This window comes from Ornithorhynchus anatinus, chromosome 14 (assembly GCF_004115215.2).
Source record: "Ornithorhynchus anatinus isolate Pmale09 chromosome 14, mOrnAna1.pri.v4, whole genome shotgun sequence".
Lineage (NCBI taxonomy): Eukaryota > Metazoa > Chordata > Mammalia > Monotremata > Ornithorhynchidae > Ornithorhynchus > Ornithorhynchus anatinus.
The window spans coordinates 4,761,276-4,782,992 of record NC_041741.1 but is presented as its reverse complement, the minus strand read 5'-3'; the positions used below and the strand labels follow the sequence as shown (position 1 = coordinate 4,782,992).

The 21,717-nt window shown below is 48.5% G+C and overlaps 2 protein-coding genes across 3 annotated transcripts in view; one reads left to right on the top strand and one right to left on the bottom strand.

Moving 5' to 3' along the window:
- The first annotated feature begins 495 nt into the window (after positions 1 to 495).
- Positions 496 to 13,101, top strand: KLHDC2 (kelch domain containing 2). 2 transcript variants are annotated; one of them, XM_001514054.6, is made up of 14 exons: positions 496 to 737; positions 923 to 1,090; positions 3,418 to 3,497; positions 4,792 to 4,909; positions 5,855 to 5,970; positions 7,148 to 7,229; positions 8,501 to 8,584; positions 9,113 to 9,193; positions 9,275 to 9,333; positions 10,421 to 10,530; positions 11,153 to 11,225; positions 11,715 to 11,802; positions 12,221 to 12,273; positions 12,762 to 13,101. In XM_001514054.6, the coding sequence occupies exons 2-14, from the start codon at positions 935 to 937 to the stop codon at positions 12,883 to 12,885; spliced, it is 1,224 nt and encodes a 407-aa protein (XP_001514104.1). In that variant the 5' UTR covers positions 496 to 737; positions 923 to 934; the 3' UTR covers positions 12,886 to 13,101. The 2 variants fall into 2 exon arrangements, with proteins under 2 accessions (XP_001514104.1, XP_007661165.1); XM_007662975.4 differs by lacking the exon at positions 923 to 1,090 and having other exon boundaries at positions 501 to 737.
- Positions 13,102 to 13,722: 621 nt separating this feature from the next.
- NEMF (nuclear export mediator factor) overlaps positions 13,723 to 21,717 on the bottom strand; it is a 28,166-nt gene continuing 20,171 nt past the window's right edge. The window contains exons 21-33 of the mRNA XM_029078786.2: positions 21,083 to 21,141; positions 20,860 to 20,980; positions 19,879 to 20,176; positions 19,020 to 19,062; positions 18,836 to 18,885; positions 17,740 to 17,893; positions 16,881 to 16,958; positions 16,596 to 16,775; positions 15,069 to 15,104; positions 14,633 to 14,739; positions 14,491 to 14,534; positions 14,326 to 14,405; positions 13,723 to 13,899 (exon numbers count right to left, since the gene is read on the bottom strand). Of these exons, the coding sequence (XP_028934619.1) occupies positions 13,822 to 13,899; positions 14,326 to 14,405; positions 14,491 to 14,534; positions 14,633 to 14,739; positions 15,069 to 15,104; positions 16,596 to 16,775; positions 16,881 to 16,958; positions 17,740 to 17,893; positions 18,836 to 18,885; positions 19,020 to 19,062; positions 19,879 to 20,176; positions 20,860 to 20,980; positions 21,083 to 21,141 (1,328 nt within the window). The 3' untranslated portion in view covers positions 13,723 to 13,821. The remainder of the gene's footprint in view (positions 13,900 to 14,325; positions 14,406 to 14,490; positions 14,535 to 14,632; positions 14,740 to 15,068; positions 15,105 to 16,595; positions 16,776 to 16,880; positions 16,959 to 17,739; positions 17,894 to 18,835; positions 18,886 to 19,019; positions 19,063 to 19,878; positions 20,177 to 20,859; positions 20,981 to 21,082; positions 21,142 to 21,717) is intronic.

Genomic DNA, 21,717 nt, shown 5'->3' with positions numbered 1-21,717 from the left:
TGACAGGCCGTCGCAAGGAGAGGTGAGAATGGGTGGAGGGAGTGCGCCTGCGCCCACAGGTACCTCCAGCGAGGGGTGGGGGCGCGCGCGGGGCCGGCTGAGTTGGAAGGGAGCGCGCACGCGCGGGGCCGGCTGAGTTGGAAAGGAGCGCGCACGCGCGGGGAAGACTGAGTGGGGAGAAGGGGGCGCGCACGCGCGGGGAAGACTGAGGGGGAGAAGGGGAGCGCACGCGCGGGGCCGGCTGAGGGAGAAGGGAGCGCGCACGCGCGGGGAAGACTGAGTGGGGAGAAGGGGGGGCGCACGCGCGGGGCAGATTGAGGGGGAGAAGGAGGGGCGCACGCGCGGGGCAGATTGAGGGGGAGAAGGGGGGGCGCACGCGCGGGGCAGATTGAGGGGGAGAAGGAGGGGCGCACGCGCGGGGCAGATTGAGGGGGAGAAGGGGGGGCGCAGGCACGGGGCCGGCTGAGTTGGAAAGGAGCGCGCAGGCGCGGGGCCGGCTGAGGTGGAGCTGGGCGCTGGGGGGCGCTGAAGAGCGCGTCGGTCGTCGGGCTTTTCCGGGCGGAGAGGCAGGCTTTCCCGGCGTCCGGGTAAACAAGGGGGCGAGCTGGCCGGCCTGACGGGAGCCGGCGGCACCGGCCGACACGGAGCCGTGCCGGGGGCCGCCCGCTGAGCCCGGCGGGGGCCGGACCCGCTCCCGCTCCCGCTCCCGCTCCCGCTGGAGGCGCGGCCCGGACTAGGTAAGGAGACCCGGGCCGCCTCACGGCCGTGCGGTCCGTGTCCTCGTGCCGCCCTCCCCCCCGCCCCCATCGTCTGAGGGGCGGCGTGTGGGGGAGGGGGCCGGGAGGGGCGCGAGCCCGGAGGAAGGGGGCGACTCCCCCTCCCCCCCCCCCCCCGACTCCTCTCCCCTCCGCCCCCACCGCAGCGCTGCACCAAAATGGCTGATGGCAACGAGGAGCTGCAGGCGGAGGAGGAGCTGGCGGGTCCGGCCGATGAGAGCTCGGAGCCGCTGGAGCCGGCCAGTCCCGCGGAGCGCAGCGGACACGTAGCCGTCAGCGACGGCCGCCGCATGTTCGTCTGGGGCGGATACAAGGTCCGTGCGGCGACACCCACTTGCCCCAACCCCACACACACCTACGGAGAGGGGGAGGGGGCGCCGACCCCCGTTTCGGTGGGGAAGGACGGTGGGTCGGGGTCAAGCTTTCGAACGCCCCACCCGTTCCCTTTCGGAGCCGGTCCTTCCCATTCCCAACACACACACACACACACACACACTCCCCCAATGTCTCCCGGTCGGCATTCCCTTCGAGAGCCCGGAGGGACGAGGAAAAGGACGTCCAAGCCCCCCTCGGTCCGGGACTCGGGAACAGGTGCACAGGAGATCGGCGAATGGATCGCCCTCCTCCCCCCCCACCCCACCCCCGAGGTCAGAGCCCAGGCTGGGCCCGGGCTCCAGAGGTGGGAATGCCTGCCCCAAATGCACGGCAATCCCGGATTTTCCCTCCCTCTCCCACCGTGGAATCGGCCGTAAATGCCCGGCACTCCCATCCAGAGCCGACTGGACCTGGCCCCGGCCCAAGGACCACAGGGCAGAGCCCAGTGTGCGCTGGGCTGCACCTTTTTTTAGCCCCGAAGGGCTGCATAAGGGGAATAAGGTTCATTCAGTAGTATTTATTGAGCGCTTACCGTGTGCAGAGCACCGTACTAAGCGCTTGGAATGGACAATGCGGCCTCAGAGACAATCCCTGCCCAGTCACAGTCTAATCGGGGGAGGCAGACGGACAAAGAACAAGGCCAAGTGAATCACGATGACTAGAATCAAGGGGATGGACAGCTCATTAGCAAAATAAATAGGGTAATAAAGGTATATAGAAATGAGCAAAGTGCCGAGGGGGGAGGAGCAGAGGGAAAGGGGGCTTAGCTGAGAGGAGGTGAAGCGGGAGCAGAGGGGAAAGGGGAAGCTCAGTCTGGGAAGGCCTCTTGGAGGAGGTGAGCGCTCAGTAGGGCTTTAAAGAGGGGAAGAGAGTTAATTTGGCGGAGGTGAGGAGGGAGGGCATCCCCAGACAGCGGTAGGACGTGGGCCAGAGGTTGGACCTTGCAAGGAGGCAAGGGGGTGGGAAAGGCCAAAGGTATTGGACTTTTCCAAGTACACCTCTGCCCGACTCCATTGCAGCTGCTGATATCCTGCCGTACAGATTCCCCTCATTTTAAATGAGCTCATTTGTCTCTTTCTCTGAATCAGTTCCTATACCTTTTCCTTTTGAACCCCCAACAGTGTGGTCCACAGACTGGTAAAAGGGCCAGCGAAGAGCAGAATGGGGAGGAGAGCCGTGTGGCAAAGTCCATATCCCACTGGGGCCAAGGGGAGGACCTGTCATCCTATGTATAGAACTGAATATTTTGTCCACGGCGGCCCCTTCTCTGCAGGATTTTGCCCAGGAGTTTCTTTGTTCAGAATTTTGGAGCGTCAGGCGATCGGTGGTATTTATTGAGCACTTACCGTGTGCAGTGTACTGTACTAAGCACTTGGGAGAGTTCGGCACAGAGTTGGTAGACACGTTCCTTAGTCGTGAGGGGGAGACAGGTATTAATTTAAATCAATTACCGATAACACACGTAGGTGCCGTGGGGCTGAGGGTGGGACGAATAAAGGATACAGGTCCAAGCGCGAGAAAGACGTGAGCGTGGGTATCAGTTGTTGGACATTTGCTGCTGTGGTACTGTCGGTGTCCCAAAGTAAGAAGTGAAGGTGGAAGTATCGTGTCCAATTACTTTAAGCAGATATTGGAGGAGGAAGGGCAGAAGAGTAAGTAGAAGAGAAAAAGGGTTTCTGAGCATTGTAGAGGGAGGGTCCAGCCCTGAACCTCACCTTCCCGTATCGTATGGTCTGTAGAAATCTCAGCCATCAAACCCTCCTTTCACTGGATTCAGGTTCCAGGACATGAATTTGCTCTGCAGTGAAAATGCTCAGAGCACAATTGCAGCATAAAATTTTAGGCCTGATGCTGAAGAAAGACCAAACTAGCCTCTCCTTCCTTCCCTAAGATGCGCGAGGAAGTGGGGCCCTAATTTACAAAAGCCCAGTAACCTGTTAAAATAAGGAGGTTGGTTTTTTAAACAATCTCTTTTGGGGAAAACTCAGGTATGTTTGATTTGTATTTTCAAACCTCGTGTAGTAGCCAATTTAAAATATCAAAGCCACTTTAAATGAAAGCATCTAATTATGTTTTCTTATCTGGGGATTAAATATGTAGTTGTCTTCCCCCTCAGACTGCTAGCCCCATGTGGGACAGGCACCGTGTCTGGCCTGATTATTTTGTATCTGTCCCGGGGCTTAGTACCGTGCTTGGCACATAGTAAGCACTTAACAGATACCATCATTATTACTATTAATTATGCCTTTTTGGTCTCTCTCTTTAGAATGCTCAAGTTAGAGGATTTTATGACTTTTATCTGCCTCGAGATGAAATATGGATCTACAACATGGAGACTGGAAGATGGTAACCAAAAATTTTCTTGGAGGAAAATAAAAATTTAGATGTTCTTTTAAAGAACAAAATCACTTTGTTAAACGTCATATTGAACTGACAGTATGGTTTTTGTGTAATTATATATGTCAGAAAACACAGTTGGCATTTCTGTACATTCCCGTGGTTCTTCGGAAGCAGCTTAGGATAACTTCGTAGAGATTTCTGTTTCAGTTTCTTGACTACCAAAACTGAGATGTCATTAGGCATGGTAGTGCGTACTAGAAGGTGAGGATCTCTGGATGTACGAATAGAATATGAAGATCTCTTGGAGTGCTTATAGGTGATAATTTAAATTGAAGAAATTATCTTCTTAGCACAGGGTATTCGGATCTAGTTATTTAAATGCTGTTTTAATTGGACTACCACCTTGAATTGATAGTGGAAGAAAGTCTGTAGAATGTTTCAAATCTAGAAGTATTAATCAACTTCACAGATAAGTTTTTAAACAAAATACAGCCCCTTCTTTCCCTTCCAAAAAATTTTCCCCTGTTTAAGTGTCACAGTGATGTTGCAGTAGAGCAGTGTTGGGACATTTTAATTAAAATTCTTGCTTTTCACCTGACTCCTTTAGGTTTGTCTCAATTTCTGGACTTTTAACCCACGTTAATTTGTTTGAGTAAATTCATTTCAGGAACATTCATTTAAACGGGTTGAATTTAGCGTGTGCCCTTTCTTTTAACATACAGTTGTATAGTTGGCTACATTAGTGGTAAAAGACACGGTTCCTGCCCACACCCGAGTTGCAGAGCCGTTTGGAAATGAAATTAAAATCTGAGCGGGTACTGCCTGTGGCTTTCCAAGTGTTTGCAGTTCTAGCCGTGTTCCCCCAGCAGAAGGGAGTTTGGTGGCTGCTTGTGGTTTCTGTTGCACCTTCAACAGGGTTCACTTTGCCAGAGGATTTTCACACTTGTGGATACAAGGCCACAGGTGTGTGGTACACACTTCCTCGTTGTGCATAGCTCCGCTGTCCAGGGTCTCAAGGGAGGAGCATTCCATATGTAGAATAGAATTTCTGATTTTTACTACAAACTGTCCCCGACCTTGGCTAAATCAAAAGCCAAAGAAGAGAAGATGGTTATCTGCTCCCTTTGCATCATTTAAAATAAAATGCCAGAAACGATATGCTGCTTAACATCATCAAATGAATGATGAGATCAGAGTGGGCATTCTTTTCCCTAGGTAGGGAGGAAAATTTGAGGGGTATGGGTACTTGCATTGTTTGTTATGGGAAAGGTATTTACACTTTGCAAACATTTTTCCTCAGGAAGAAAAATAACACTGAAGGGGATGTTCCTCCCTCCATGTCAGGAAGCTGTGCAGTTTGTGTAGATCGGGTGCTTTATTTATTTGGAGGACACCATGCAAGAGGCAATACAAATAAGGTCAGTTCTTCCTCATCAACACTGAATTTTGACCCACTTTAGAAGCCAAGGCATGGGTCTAGGTTTGGGTCATCCGATTTGTCCAGTTCCTATCAGGAAACCTAAAGGTACTGGATCCTATTTCTTCCCCTGCTTCATTTTGAAATGGTTTAGGCAAGCCTGCTGGAAAATGTCACATAGGCAATTATTGGTTGACTGCCTAAGAACATGTTGCAGAGACATTGGAAAAAATGCAGAAATATTGATAACTCTGTGTTTTCCTCTATTGGTTGACTTGAGATTGCATGGCCTCTCTTCCTCTCAGGGTAGGGAATGTTAATGGATCCATTTCAGATGATTAGCTAGGAAAGGGGTCAGTGGTTGTGGAGGAAAGCCTGGAATCAAGAGTGGCAGAAGGGTGTAATGGGAACCAAGTTGATTTTGAGGTAGTGAAGAGAGATGAGTGGAGAGGAGTGAGGAGTTGGGACTGAATCTAAGTCTCCAGGGAAAGGGAAATAAATAGTAACCCCTTTTGATACTGTTTCAGAGAAGGAGGCCAGCAGCAGGGAGACTAGTGAGAGGATGGTCGAAATAGTTTGTTTGGATGTAACACCGCCAGAAGAGGGACTGCGAGGTTGAATGGAGAGTAAACAAAGGCCCTTCTAGAGGTAGAGGAAAAAAGCCGTAGGATTTGGCAACTCCCAAAGGTTGAATCGCAAATTGTATTTTTCTGTGGTTTTTATTAGAGGAAGGAAATGAAGCCAATTCACGTTAGGGCTTCTAATGAATGACTTTAAGAGGTTTTCTCAGCGGCGAGCATTTGGGAAGGGAACAGAAGGTCATTAAGCTGGTAGAAGCCGGAATAAAGAAGTGAAAAATTCATCGAATGATTAACCCAAAGGCCTAATGTTGAACTTTCACTTTAATGAAAACAAACACAACTAAACATGATCATTTCTTGGGCAGTTCTACATGCTGAACTCAAGATCTACGGACAAAGTGCTGCAGTGGGTAAGGGTTGAATGCCAAGGAATTCCCCCTTCTTCAAAGGACAAACTTGGTGTCTGGGTATATAAAAACAAGTGAGTAGTGCTAAGCCCTTTATGTGCACATGGGCTATATGGGTAAAATGGAAAATTTTGTGATCTTTGTAACATCTCATGTGACGGTACGGATAAGTATGGTATTAAGAATTTAGGTGCTAAACATCGCACTGAGTGCCGGTGCAGATGCAGTCAGATTAGGCACAATCTCCGTTCCACGTAAGGAAGGGAGAACGGGTATTAAATCCCCATTTTACAGATTAGAATAGTGAGGCTTGCCCAAGGACACCCAGCTGGCAAAGTTGCAGAGCTGGGATTAGGCTCTAGGTCTCCTGCTTCCCGGTCCTGTGCTGTTTCCACTGGGCTATGCTGTTTCTCTGCAGTATAAAAATTACAATAACGATCGAATAACGGAACCCCTTCATAAGACTTCTGTAAGATCTTGGGAATGTACTAAATTTTATGTAGAAAAAGAAACTGAGTTCATATTACCATCCATCTAAGTGATGTTGGTCATTGTCAGCCTCTCTTGTGACATCTTAAGGGACTCAAGTTTTCTGCGTTCAAGGCCAGGGTGTATAGGGTGACTTTTTGGACTAAAAAATACAACCTCATTTTCTAACGACAATGTTGTAAGCAATAACATACAAATACCCTTTAGGAATTGTGTGGTGAGAGCAGAGGCATTTCACTTTCTCCTCCCTCCCTTCTCTGGCTCCATGCCAGAAGAAGGGGTGGTCCTCTGCACCGGGAGATCTTCAGTGCAGGAGAAAAAGCAAAAAGAGGATGGTGTTGGCTTTTTTTGCCTCTATGTGTCCACATGCCTCTCAATCTCTGTCTCCCTCTTTTCTCCATTTTCTCCTCATTTTCTGGCACATGTTTCTCTCCTTTCTCCCTCTTTGCCCCTACTCTCTCCCTCTCTGCACCCTGCTCACTCTTTCTCTTTCTTTCTCTCCCTCTCCCTGCCTTTCCTTAACTCTCTCTCAGCTAATGACACCTCAAGCTGGACTGTCCTGAAAAGGGGAGAGGATGTCAGAGAATCAAGGGAAACGAAAGGGGTGGAGAGATGACTGAGACAAGTGACACACATGGAGAAAGGAGGAGGGACATTTTCAATCTGAAGCATCGGATCTAATGGGGCTGCCTTAAAGTTAAGGTTGCCTTAAATCTGGAACATTGTTGTAGTAGGATTAATGTCTTGATTTCTGTTAAATAGGTTAATATTTTTTGGAGGTTATGGGTATTTCCCTGAAGATAAACAACTAGGAACCTTTGAATTTGATGAAACCTCTTTTTGGGTAAGTAATCTCAACCAGTCGATTAGTGGTGTTTAATAAGTACCTACTGTGTGCAGAGTCCTGTACTAAGAGCTTGGGAGAGTACAGTATAACCAAGTTGACGGATGCATTCCCTGCCCACAAGGACTAGAGGAGGTGACATTATTAAATAAATAAATTACGGGTATGTTACATAGTGCTAGGGGACAGAGGGTGGGATGAATAAAGGATTTATATCCAAGGGCAAGAGCAACAGAAGGGAATGGGAGAACAGAAAATGAGGGCTTAGTTGGGAAAGGCCTCTTGGAGGAAGTGTGATTGTAATAAGGCTTTGAAGGTGGGGAGAGTGATCGTCAGTCGAATACGAAGGGAAAGGAAGCTCCAGGTCAGAGGCAGGATGTGGGTGAAGGGCCGGCGTGAGAGAGAATTACATTCATTGTTTCAATTGTACCATGATATGTTATGCTCAAAATCAGTCCCTCAATATTGATGCTATGTCGTGACCTTTCATTTAGTATACTCTTCTATGTGTATGCTACCTTTTAATCCTAACTTGCCCTCACATTTGTGTTAAGAAGTCCACTAAGCTACACATTAATTATGTAATTCTGTAAACCCCTGTCCTGGTAATTGCTGGTATTAATTGAAAACCTACTTTATGCAGAGCACTGTAACAAGGGCTAGGGAGAAGTTATATGAAGGGACGTGATCCTTGCCCTCAAGCACAAGTTAGTGGGAGACATGGGGAAAAACGTGCAATAAAATGAAAAGCGCAAGTGCTAGAAGTATAGTTGGAGTCAAAAAGTAAATGCATACAAATGGTTTTCAAAACAGCACATAAATTCCGTCGGGAGGAAATGTAATCCGAAGTCATTATAAAGTGGTGAGATGTTTGTAGATTATGAATCTGAGCCGGCCTCCCAAGAGTCCAGCTGGGTTTGGGCTGGGCTCAGCAGCCTCCGGATGTCTTTGCTCAAGACTAAGGCCAGACTGGGGCTGAGGAGTTTGCAAGGTACATATGTAGTTTCTAGGGATTTCTGGGGCCCAGATTCCCAACAGCCACAGGTGTCCCATTGTATGAGCAGTAGCTAACTCCTCCTCCCCCTCTTTTTCCTCCCTCCCCCCCCAACCCCCAATTCTAAATGTCCAATTAGCCACAGCCAAATCTCTTGGCATCTCAGAGCTGGGACAGGGGGGTTGCTGAGCCAGGCTGGACAGAGCAGTACACCCAGCTGCATTGTTTGGAGACCAAAACAACAAGCTCTGCTAAATGTTAATATTTGCTTATTTAGAACTCAGGCCTTCCAAGAGGGTGGAATGATCACGTTCACGTTCTGGATACAGAGACATTTACCTGGAGCCAGCCTATAACTACTGTGAGTATGGCAGAAAGCCCAAGCTGAAGCCCTGTTCCTGTAAAGTTAACAGACGTGGGTGGAGGAAACAGCTGCTGGCCACATTGGTGGATTTTCTTAATCATAATCTGCAGTGGAAATACCTGCCCTTTGCACAAATTCAGTAGACTTTCCAGTTTCTTTATCCTTGCCCCTTCGTCTGTTCTTTGTCATCTTGAAGTCGTTTTCCCATATAATTCTTTCCCTTTTTCTTTGCTGACTGGATTTGTGTTGTTTTCAAGCATTTTGTCCTATTTTGAGGGCGGGGAGCGGATGCCATGATCTCATTTTACTTTCCACACATTCCCTTACCTCCTCCTCACTTTACCCCAGGAGAGCACTTGTCTGCGAATCTCTAAGCAAGTCAGGGTAGCTTCTGTATTTTTCTTCCTCTGTTCCTCGTCTGTTTTTCCTGTTTATTTTTTATCATTGTTACTTTTCCCACCCAGGGGCTGCCATTCTCTGACCGCTACTCCAAATAACTTTGCTGTCAATGTGTCTTCCTGACAGGGTAAATCTCCTTCCCCTCGAGCTGCTCACGCCTGTGCTACTGTAGGAAATAAAGGCTATGTGTTTGGAGGCAGATATCGTGTAAGTATAAGAAAGTGCTTCCTGGGTGTAGTTCTTCATTTTTTACTTGCTGTAACGGTTGGCTTTTTTGCTGTCTTTCAGGACTCAAGAATGAATGATCTTCATTATCTTAATCTGGACACGTGGGAGTGGAATGAATTGTAGGTAACTTTTAAAATGTATTTTAAATGTATTTTAGAAAAATGTGTTCAAAGGAAACAAAGCACTTCGTAGTGTGCCGTTTTCCTATTCTCACATGAAATGTATTCATTCTAAAAGCAGCGTGGCCTAGTGGGTACAGCACAGGCCTGGGAGTCAGAAGGACGTGGGTTCTAATCCCAGGTCTGCCGCTTTGTCTGCTGAGTGACCTTGGACAAGTAACTTAACTTCTCGGTGCTTCATTTACCACATCTGTAAAATGGGGATTCAAACTGAGCAGCATATGGGACATGTCCAGTCCGATTAGCTTGTATCTACCCCAGCCCTTAGTACAGTGCCTGGCACATTGGAAGCACTAAACAAATACCATTTAAAGAAAAAAAGGAAACCAGTGCCCACTTAACAGGGATTGGGGAGGACAGGCTCACCCTCACAGCTGTTTGAGCTGAACTCCCCGCCTCACTCATTCCAAGCCTCTTTTGAGCCCTGTCTCTCTGGCCTGTTTCCTCTTTGAGGCCTGTTTTTCCCAGTCTCTCCCTCACCTCGCTGAAATCTATGCTCCCTTACCCCCACACTCACAGTGAAAAGTTGACACCTTATTTTTAAGTCTGGCATAACTTTTGGTATGAATAATTACTAATTGTTTGGGGGCCAAGAAACACATGGGAAACAACAGACAGTTTAATAACAAATGCCAGACCCTTTTGGGCACTGAGATGCCTTTACCTTTCTTAAATATGAGTCCCCAGAACAAACAACTGGATCGATCTAGTACTATGAGCCTACAGCTTTGGTTGTGAGGGATCATTGTACTGACTGTCTGGAGGGTTATTTTCTCCAACAGCCATCACCCAGGTGGTACCAGGTGGCTGTAACTTCCCTTCCTCATCGAGCGGGGCTTGAGTGTCCGGCTTCACGGGCCAGAGCCATGATTGTCGAGAACTTATTGTTCCACTGGCAAATTGCAGTCCCTGGGAGCTCCATTCCTGCGATAACACTGTAGACCCAGCTGGGAGCCTCTGGGTAATGGCGAGGGAGAGCCCCGTTCCAAGTAAGAAAGTAAAGCCTTCTCCCCTCTTTCTTTTTCAGAATTCCCCAAGGCATTTGTCCAGTTGGTCGATCCTGGCATTCTTTAACACCAGTTTCCTCAGATCATCTTTTTCTCTTTGGAGGGTTTACCACTGATAAACAACCACTAAGTAAGTAACTTCCCATCCTTGACTATTGGGAATGGCTTCCCAAGTGAGAGAGGGAGACATACAATCGGCCTCATCCGTGGCCAGCAGACCCCAAGGCAGCCCTGGAGGGACACCGGTGGCAGAGGACCATTGGTGCCAGACCCCGCTGCTGCAGGCAGACAAGCAACAGTCGGCACATTGACTTGGAAATAGGGCTCGTATCCTGCTGAGCAAAGACAGCTCAGTGTATGTGTGAACTGACCCTGGTCTCACGTGAGCAACACTGTCCATTCCTCCATCCCAGCAGGGCGGCTGAAGCCTGAGGACAGGGGAGGAATGCCAGTCCCACTTCCAGCTCCCCCAAAGGCCATGTTGCCCGGGGGGATGACTCCTAGCTCTTCTGCTCCCAAGCCAAGGTTTGGAGGAGCAGGAGCTCCTAGGAGCTGGGGGTCAGAGTTCCTTCCTAGACCAGCAGCAAAAAGAACAATTCCCAGGGGATACTCAGATAGCGTCACTTCCTTGCCAACTCCGCACACACACCCACACACACCACTGGCTGGACAGGGTAGAGATTGGAGCCATGTAGAATTGGGTTAAACTGGGAAGGGGTTGATCTGAAAGTTTTGTTTTTTTTTTGTGCTAGGTGATGCCTGGATTTATTGCATCAGTAAGAATGAGTGGATACAGTTTGAGCACAACTATACTGAAAAACCCAGGTATAATCTCTTCAGAGTTACTATGTATGTTGAAGTGCAGCATAGGGGAAGATCTAGTAAGCTATAGTCTGGTTAAAAACTGTCTTTTAGCATTCTTTGTTTTCAATATGAAGACAGAAGAACTCAGTGTCATCTCAACAGCCCAGGGCAATTTAATGTATGGCACATTTTCTAAAAGTTTCAGGAAGATCCTGACCCGTGTCATTATGAGATAGAGATGTGTCCTGGAAAGTGCAATGAAGAATCTTTATGTAACGTCCTTTCTGTATCATTTCAACTCGAGATTTATTACCTAGATCTCTGCTTACTGGGCCCTCGCTTTGAACAAACCCCTTTATCCTGGAAAAACCTGCGGCTGATGCAATTTGAGTTACCACCCTAGGTGGACAGTAGCGAGCGGACAACCCTGTTCATTACCTCAGATGGCAAGTGTGATGTGACTTTCTGAACTCGAACGTGGCAAATGCAAATCTTTCTGTTCCTGGACAGGTTATGGCACACGGCTTGTGCGAGCGAAGAGGGAGAAGTGATTGTCTTTGGTGGATGTGCCAACAACTTACTTGCCCATCACAAAGCAGTAAGTAGAACTCGGTTGGGCTTTTTTCTTCCCCCCTGTTAAAAAGGGCAATCTGTGGGACAGCAGCCTTACACTCTAAGCACACATGGCTCTGATGCCAGAGGCCACAGAATAGGCAGAAGTTCCAATTTGGGGCCTGCCCAAAGGAGGCAGATGTATTTGCCAGCAGGCCCTGGGTGCCTCAGCCTTAGGGCGACATGGCGAAAATTTAACATCGGTGCTTTTTTTTCCCACCTTTCAAGGGAGCTGGGGAGGGGATGCAGGGAGATTGGATCACCAGAGCTATGTTAAATCTCTCACAGGTTCTAACTAGTTGGGAGTGTGTGCTGTATTTTGTCTTGTTTAAGCGGGTTCTTTGTTGCCTTTTAAAATCGCCTTTCAGCCACTGAGATTAAAAATCTGTTCGTCTCTCTCTCAGGCTCATAGTAACGAAATTCTGGTCTTCTCACTACAACCCAAGTCTCTCGTAAGGTAAGCTGAGAGGCTGAGCCTTCCCTAGAGCAGCAGCAGCTTTAAGGAGGAGAGTACCTTAACAGAAGGCTTGAGTTACGTTGGGTATTGGGAAGCGGGTTTGGTGATTTTGCTATGGAGCAGCAGCTGTGGGCCAGAGCACTGTCCCAGCAACCAAAAAGCAGGGGCCAGGTAACACTGCTGTCCTTCCCAAACCTCCCTGCCCGTGTGACCATAGCATAAACTCTGGGGTCGGCCCTGGTCTCAGGGGCCCTCTCAGCCACCGCTGGGTCCTCCTTGATTGCTGCCTTAGGTTGACAACCCGGAAGGCTGCAGTGTTTACAAAAGAATCATTACCACTTAAGTTTGAATCAGACTCTGGCTGGCAGTTCTACCAAAACGGGGAGAAGCTAGAAGTTCCCTTGTGCCCCTGCTTTTTAATCAGTGACAGCAATGGGCTTTCAAATATTAATGTGCTGCTTTTCTCCTCCTTCCTTCCTCCATCTCAGGCTCTGCCTCGAAGCAGTGATTTGCTTTAAGGAGATACTAGCCAGCTCATGGAATTGCCTCCCCAAACACTTGCTGCACAGTGTAAATCAGAGGTTCGGCAGCAACAATACATCTGGATCTTAAGATCTCCTGTCAGCCACTCCTCCCTCCTGGCGGCCTTGCGTGGGCAAGCAGTTCTAGAAGATGTAATGATTTCACGCGGTGTGGCAGGTGTGTAGGTCATTTGTATAATTTATCTGCATTGTAGTGTGTGCTTTCTGACTTTAATTTGCATGTGAATGGCCTAGAGAACCTATTTTTGTGTAAGATGGTTTGCAATAAATGTATTTCATGCACAGGCCCGTCCCCTCTCCAGACTAAGGCAAAACTTGGACAACCCTGGAGTTGCTAACTTCAGATGGGCATGTGGCTCGGGAGGAAAAGTTGTAAAGTTGGAGAGGTGAATGTCACCTTCAGACTAATATAAGTATTGTATTTGTTAAGCACTTACTATGTGTCGAGCACTGTTCTAGATACAGGTTAGTCAGGTTTTTCACAGTCCCTGTCCCACAGCCTAGGAGGGAGAGCAGACCTTGAATCCCCATTTTACGGGTGAAGAAATGGGAACACAGAAAAGTTAAGTGACTTGCCCTAGGTCACTCTCCAGGCAATTAACTGGCAGAGGTGGGATTAGAACCCAGGTCCTCTGACTCCCAAGCCCATGTTCTTTCCCTGCTGCTTCCCTATACACTACAGAATTGTGGGGCAGAGATTAGCCTGAGAACGAGAAGGTGTACTACGTAGCCTTCAGATGCTGGAGTTGAAGTTCAGACTTCATCGTGCAGGAAACATAATTAACTCTACCTTCAAGATCTATGTTAACCTAAATGAATAAATGTAGGAACATAGACTATTACAATGAAAGCTTTATATAAAAATAAAACATTAACTTCCCTATTTCTATATGAAAGAGAGAAGGGCTAAATATACAAGGGTGTCTTTATTAGCCAAATGAAGCAGTCCTGATCATTGTCCCCTCTGAACAGTCGGAGTATTGACAATTTTCAAATGCTCTCTCTGTCACTTCTTTTTCAGGTTGAGCAAATTGGGTGCAGACACTTTTACTTTGCCAGGAATATTTCTTGATAGATCAGTGTCCTGTTGGAGGGAAGAAAAAAAAAACAACCCCCCCCCCCAACCCCAAAGAAACAAATCACGTTTTGCCCAGGGTATTTGGGGAAGAGAAATTTGTATGAGCAGATGGCATCTCCCAAGGATTTTTTTTAGTGGGGTAGAGGGGCGGGATGGGAAGAGACATACGGAGACGGTTTGAGGAAAGAGCATTAACCACAAAGTGGGCCCTCTAGTTTAAAAATATAACCCAAAAAGCCAGAGTTAACTTCCCATCTTCTGTCCCTCTTCCCTAAAGCATTTCTTATTTTCTACCCAAGTACCTAGTACCTTGGGCCTGCAACAGTCTAATTAGCAATCGAACACAAGAATAAAAGTACCCCAAACCTAAATAGCAGCTTTGAAGTCAATCAGTGTTTCTATTTCATGGTCTAGGGGGTGGACTGTTTTTACCTTTACACTGCGGAATAAATCTTTTTCTCTTGTGGTAGCGTCTTTGGAATGCATGAAATTATTCAAGGCCACTTTAGCAGCTGCAGATGGTAGAGAAAAGAATGGTTTGAAACGTACCCATTAAAACCGGGACACACTGAGTAGAGACAAAACATCAGTCTGTACCTTTTCCTTTCTTCTGTGTTCCAGGAGTAAGCTTCACTTTGTACCTTTAAAAAAAAACCACACACACATCACTGAATAGCAAATGGTGAAGTACTCAAGAGGTTCTGTTTTTCCACCCCCTAAGAAAGGTGCAGCGACTTACTTGTAGTTTGTCATGACAGTGTAAGGGGCACATATCGGGATGGCAAAGAGGAGCACATCTTCAGTGTGGGGCTGTCCGGTGAGAGAATCCAGCAGGTTCTCTGCTTCCTAGAGGGGCAGGACCATTACTCTTAAACATTTTTAGGGAGTGGACGACATGGATTTGTTTCAAGAGAGTTGGTCATCCCCAGGAGTGAGACTGTACTCGATTCAATCTCGGGTGACTCTCCTCCCTGCCCAGCTCCCCCACCCCCAAAAAGGGGTCACAATGAATAGAGAAGGCCCTCACACCCAGATTAAGACAGAATGACTTGTAAACTTTTCCTCCTTCATGTAATAACAGAAGTAGCTTCTGCAATATGTTCAAGAGCTCATCCTTCTTCAAACAGCAAGATTGCTGGTAAGTGAGAGACTGAGAAAGAGGGAGAAAAGCATACCTCGTGTCCCTGCTGCTCCTGGTCTTGCTCTTCCAGCTTCAAATGTGTAAAAGACAAATGGTTACAGTTTCAGTTTTCCTAAGTGGGTTTTCTAGATGCTCATAAAAGAAACTAGGGCAAGATTTAGAGTAAAAAAAAACAGCTTTTTTTTTTTCCTCCAGATGAATGAGTAATCTCTCAATTTGTTGGTATTTTTCCTATTTAATTTCTAAAGTACAAACTGCAAACAAAATGTTTTGTGTCAGCAGGAAGAACTAATCTGAAGCTTGTGCTCCAGGCTAGTCCCAGGAAAGACTAATTACCTTAACAATTAATAATTATCCTTAATAATGATCAAGCATGAGGTGTGAGGGAAGCTTGTCTGAATGCACACCTCCTGAAACTACCCTCACAGCATCACTGACCCAATTCCACACCAGCTCATAACCACCTATGGAGTCCAGCCAATAGACTAAACCGAATCCGGAGGTTAAGATTTAAGAGCCACTGTAATCCTCAGGATGACTGAAACTAGGGATGTACCCAAAGCCAGGAACCCAGCTGGACACTGCCTGCTGCCCACAAAATTATTTTCAGGAAACTGGACCAGAAGTTTTTCCCAACAGGTGGCTAAGACAAATTTTCACAATTCGAGGGTGTTTTGCATTTGTCCAGGCCAGGCTCCACTGCATTTATTGCAAACAATTAAAAAAAAAAAAAAGGCACCGTTGCCACACTTTGACCAACTTTGCTAGGTTGTTGTAGATACCCAGGGCATGCCGGGATGTGTTTATATTATCTAACTGACAAAGAGTAACTAAATAAAGGAGGTGCCCCAGTCAGGACACTAGATGATCATGGGATGGAAACTGGTTTTCCTCTGGGCAGCTTAGGGTAGGTCCTTACCACCATTAACCACTGCCTTCTGCGGGGCGGGGGGGGGGGGGGGGGTTTTAAACCATTTTCAAGCAAAGTATAAGTCAGCTCTCACCTAACTACATAACTTTGTCCACTAAGAAGCATCTAGGACACTAGTATAAATGCTTTAACAACTATCAACCATTTCAAGCCAAAATAAGGGAAGAACTTAAGTCATTTCTGCTACTACAATGCAGGGGTTATGGCCTTAACCAACATTGTAACCACTGATGCAGTGGGAGCTAATGGGTTAGAAGACACCACCTTGGCTGGCAGTTCTTGATAGATACTCATACATTGCCATGTAGAAGACGGCTATGCGCTCTTGCCCCATTGCTATTTTTCTCTATTGACTACTCTATGGTGGCAAAACTACAAATAATAATAATTGTGGAATACAAAGTTCCCTATGGAACAGCAGAATGGGGCAGAGGCTGGAAATGAAGCAACATCATGCTACACCAAAAAAGGCTTCTGCTGAGGGAAAAACGTGTCCTAATTTTTCCACTGTATTATAGCCAAATGGTGTAATGAAAACACATGTTGTAGCAGAAATGACTGTATTCTTGGTTCCGATGTGCAATGTTTCCTATTCATAAAACTGCACAGTTTTAAGCTTAACAGGCTGACCTTGTCATCTCGCTGTTCGTCCAAGGCAAGCTCCTGCACTTCTTGGGCCACAGTTTCTACCGTGAGGGCTTCTTTCTTAATCCCGGCCTTGGGGCCTCCTTTGGGTCTCTTAGAGACGGCCAACTCTTTTTTCCCTTTTTTCCCTTTCTTAACCTTTTCTTCTCTGCTTGAGCCTGCAGACTTTATTTCAATTAGAGAAAATGAAAAAAAGAGAGAGACATCAACCCTCCTCCGCCTTTTGGCAAGGACCCGAAACAAACTGAAGGAATTTGATTCCCCACTTACACCCAGCAATTTCATGATTAGTTCACGATCTTCGTCATCCTGGTCTTTGTATTTTTCCTTGATCTTTTTCATTTTGCTCTGCGGAGTTAAAAAGATGTTGGGAGGGGGAAGAAAATTAAAATGAACATTACTAAATCACCCAGAACCCAGTTGGTAACGTATCAAAATAGGAGTTCCCGATACTGGGTTCCCGGGCCCCCAGATTGGGCAAGTCATGGAAAAATTGGGCCCACCCAGGGAGAACTTTTAACTGGCATGGCAGAGGTCCACCAACTGGAACCAATGCGTTTGCTGGCAACAGGCGGCCCCGGTTACGAGAAGGGGAATATCTCACCTCGGATCCCCACGTCCTGTAACAAGAGAATCCAAGAGGAAACCAACCCTCAAAGACCCAAAGCCGCAGAGAAGGGATTTCACTATTAACTCTTCGCAGGCTAGTAGGAGGCAAAAATTCTAAGAAAAGAGATGATTCGGTGACACCTGAAATTTGCATTTTCAACTCCCAAAGGGGGTTAAAGGTCCATTTACAGGTGGGAAAATTAAAGTAAGGGAACTTGGATCACCGGGCCAGGGTCGGAGAGAGAGCCAGGACATGTCGGCGATGGGGCTAGGGTGGCCACCCTTGGCTTGGACCATTAACCATCCCCCCGGGACTCAACACCGACAATTTCCTCCCCACCTCGTTCCCCCGGAAACCTGACGGTCAAGTAATCTCCAAGTTTAGACGGCTGGCAGGAAGGAGAGCGGGTGGAAGAATCTGCTGGTGTGAACTCCCACTGGGGCTGTGCTCACAGGCTAGGCAGGGTGGACAGCGGGGGGAGCCAGGCCCCAGGCGGCAAGGCACTGCTCAGGTTCCCACCTTTTGCCCCCGCTTTATCGGCTGCGAGGCTGGAGCACTCTTGCTGGGGTCCAGGCTGGCTGGAAGCTGGGGGGTGTTGCTCTCTTTCTCTTTCCCTTCGGTCGCCTCCAAGTCTTCCGGTTCCTCATTTGGTAGCTTCTTTTTCTTCATCTCCCTCGGAAAGAAAACAAGCCAAATGTCCATCCTCTCCCTCGGACTTCCAGGGCTCCGAATCTCCACCCCCTCCCTTGGTCCTAAACCAATCACCCGGCTGACGGACCGTTACTTCCAACCACACCACCGGCTGGAGTCTGAGGAGCAGAGAACCTTAGTCCGCTAGACTGTAAACTCACTGTGGGCAGGGAACGTGTCTACCAACTCCGGTACTGTACTCTCTGATGTGCTGAGTACGGTGCTCTGCACCCAGTAAGCTCTCTCTGAATACCTCTGATTGAATGTCACGGATACCATCGGGAAGCAGAAAGCTCCCCTGGCGCAGCCTCTGGCTGAGGCCTTTGGGATTCTCAGGAGCTCATTGCGGGGCTGAGGCCAGTCAATGGGTCTCAGAGGTGGTGGCCTGGAGGCTGGGTTGGATTGGGCCACAGCAGACCCTGGCCAGCTCTACGCTGGATCAGAATTGGCTTCCGCTCTCCTAAACCTTAACCTGTGCCACCACCTAAACCCTAACTGGCACGGTCACTTCCTGTCCTTCCGTAAATCGTAGCTCTCGGTCCACCTCAGTGGGAAGCTTCCCACAACCCGTCCCGACCATCCTACCCACACAATCCTGACTGAACGCCCTCTTGCGATTCACCCCTCTGTTAGTCTGCACGCCTGTACTGACTGTATGTCCACCATGCCGGGCCACGGCCGTCTCTTAGTTCCCCGAAGGCACGGTATGATGCCTTCCATCTTTGGAGGGACTAAGCTGACAAATCACTTAATGAAACAGGCCAAACGGACCACATCAGGTCATACTGGAGCGTGTCACTGGAAGTTAACAAAAATCCTTTTAGGTCTGTACATTCCAAATCACTTAGCACAAGCGTGTACCCATTCCTTCCGCTACCCTCTGAAATGATCGTTCTTTCTCAGCAGTAGGAACGTGTCTGTTTACCTTCTCTCCTTGGCTGACAGATGTCTCCGGCCATGTGACTTATTTGCACCCTGGTAAACAGACCAAAACAATCCCAATTCCGTTAATTTTTCCAACGTTAATGAAACAACAAAAAGCGATAATTCTCTTCAACAAAAAGCGCAAGCGTGCTGCAATTCTGCTCGAAGCTCCGCAGGCCCCTTACCCCACTGGCCGCATCCTCTTTCGCTGTTGTCTTCTGGACAGATCTGGAAAGGCGACACAAAGATGCGGTCATTTCAATGGGCCGTGGGCCGCGGTAGCTACGGCGCTACCGCTAAAATGCCTTCCCGAAACAACTGTGTGGCGAAGCGGGGGGAGGGGGGTGTCTCTCACCTGATTCTCTGGTAGGTACCCCAGTATTTACCGCAATGCTTGGCACAGTCAAGGCTTAATAAATGCCCTAATTATTAAATAAGGCACTCTCGCTAAGGGACTCGGGGAAAGTCAGACGATGGGTGTCGGCGCATAGTCTACTGCTAATCTTCACTACGTCACCTTGTATCTACCCCAGTGCTTAGAACAGTGCATAAAACATAGCGCTTAACAAATACCATCATCGCTACTATTATTATTTGCACCTCCTCGCCCTACGCCGACCTCCCTGAGTTCCACCCCAGTGAGCTGGGTGTCTTGCTCCAGGCACGAGGACCCAAAGGCAAAGGATGGGTTTTCCAGGCCAAGAAAGTGCCCCCGCTCCCACGAGGGGGTGACCAAGGCAGACACCGGGCCGTATTATTGCTCAGCTTGGCTAGGAAGGGGTTAGGCTGGGACATCGCAGGCTTCTCGTGCCAGCGAGCGAGAGCCTGACCCGGTTTAAGGGGATGGGAACCAGCTTTTCTCAGACCTGTCTCACAAACAGCAGCTGGCCCCAAATGACTAAGGGAGACGAACAGTCGCTGCTGAGCGGGCCACCTCAAGGGGTGATCGCGTTAAAGACAATGGAGCACTTTCACGTGGGACTCATCTCGTTATCCAGTACTTCTCACTGGACCAAGTTGTTTATGGCTCTTGGTTTGGTTTACCTTTGGGACTGAAGGTGGGACAGGTCAATAGACGTGTCCGGATAACTTAACATCTCTTCCGCTTCATCCTTCCCTGCGCTTGCTGGCTGTTGGCTTGCTCCCGCTCCCTCTTCAGACGCTCCATCGTCCTCATCTGCCGAGCTCCCTTCTTGCGTCTGGGCCTTGTTCGGCCGGTTGCGGCCATTTTGAATAGTGGCATTCTCCGGGCCAGTCGGAGCCCCGTCATCCGTTTCCTTCACAGTTTCCGGAGGCTCCTCTTTTTCCTCTTCGCTGCTGCTATCATCGCCATCTGCCACATCTTAGAAAACGCAGTGGGGGGAGAGTGACTTGAGATAACCACACGGCTGGGATGAAAACATTGCCCTGAAGCTCAAAAACGTATTATGCGAACACCCACTGGTTTTGTAGTCTGCTAAGATGCGAACGGTGATTAAGTGAAGGTTTCATTTACGCCCAGAGAGCTTTCTCCTGGCCGAGTGTCCTCCCCCCTGCACTCTCCTGAAGCCTCTCCCCTGTTCAAGTATCATCTGCTTGCGGGCAGGGAAGGTGTCTCTTGCTTCTGTTGTACTTTCCCAAGCATTTAGTACAGAGCACTGCACCCAACGGATGCTCAGTATCATTACTACTCCTCCTGCTACTTCCAGTAGCTGCTCTCTCCCCTTTTGGAGACTGGCAGGATGTTGCCTGAACAGAAATGCCCACGAATGTACAAGATTTTCTGCTCCCCAAACCACGCTGTGCTGCCAGCACACTTTTCAGCTTGTTACTTCCCTCGGGAAAGAGGCATCAATCCACTGATCAATCAGTGCTATCTACTGAGCGCTTACTGTGTGCAGAGCACTGGACTAAGCACTGGGGAGCGGACAATACAACGGAGTTGGTAGACCCAATCTCCGCCCCCAAGAACCTTTCAATCTACGGGGTTTTAGCAACAACCAAGCACCCGCCCATCTGCCCGGTTCGTTGAGCCCTTTGGAATACCTAATGGCTCCGTTTCCTCTGAAACAAGCTCACTAGTACTGCTGGTCACCGCCTCCATGTCTTCGTCCTGCACTTTGACTTTTCGCTCGCCTCGATGCCTCCAGACGCAAGTTTCTTCCACCTGCGGACAGAGGCGAGCCCTTCACCTTCACGCCTTTCACACCCAACTCCAACGCACACCGGGGAAATGGAAAGGAAGCGCGGGCTGAGGGCCGACCCGTACCTTAAACAGGAAGCTAAACCCCATCATAAGGTAGGAGGGAGGAAGAAAGTTCTTCTTTCCTGAAAGAGAAGCAAACAAATAAAACCATCAAGGAATGCACACCCAAATGACCAGGGTAAAAGAGATTAAAATGCCGCCAAGGGTGGTGACAGCCTATGCGGAGGGCCTGGTCAACCAACAGGATCAATGCTTCAGGCCGACGCAGTCTACCTTGCCTGACTCCACCCGGTGCTTATTGGCTAGTATGGCCAAGGCCCCCGTGGGCCCTCTCTCCCTGTCCAAGCAGGGCCACCCTGATCACGAGAGTGAAAAATAAAAGAGTGACGTCTCGGCCGGAGCTCTTGACAGCCAAGGTCCTCGGACCACCGCCCTGAGATAACCCCGACACGACGGACAGTGAGCAGGAGCCTGATAGGCACGGCTCCCTGTCTTTCCCTCTACACTCTACGCTCATTACGGGCGGGGAACGTGTCTGCTAATTCTGTTGGCTTGTACTCTCCACAGTGCTTTGTACAGTGCTCTGCGCACATAGTAACTGCTCAATAAATATGACTGATGGGCCACATGCAAAACAAAAAAACTTTCTGGTATGGTTTTAAGATTCGGTGATATGAGACTGTAAGCTTACTGTAGGC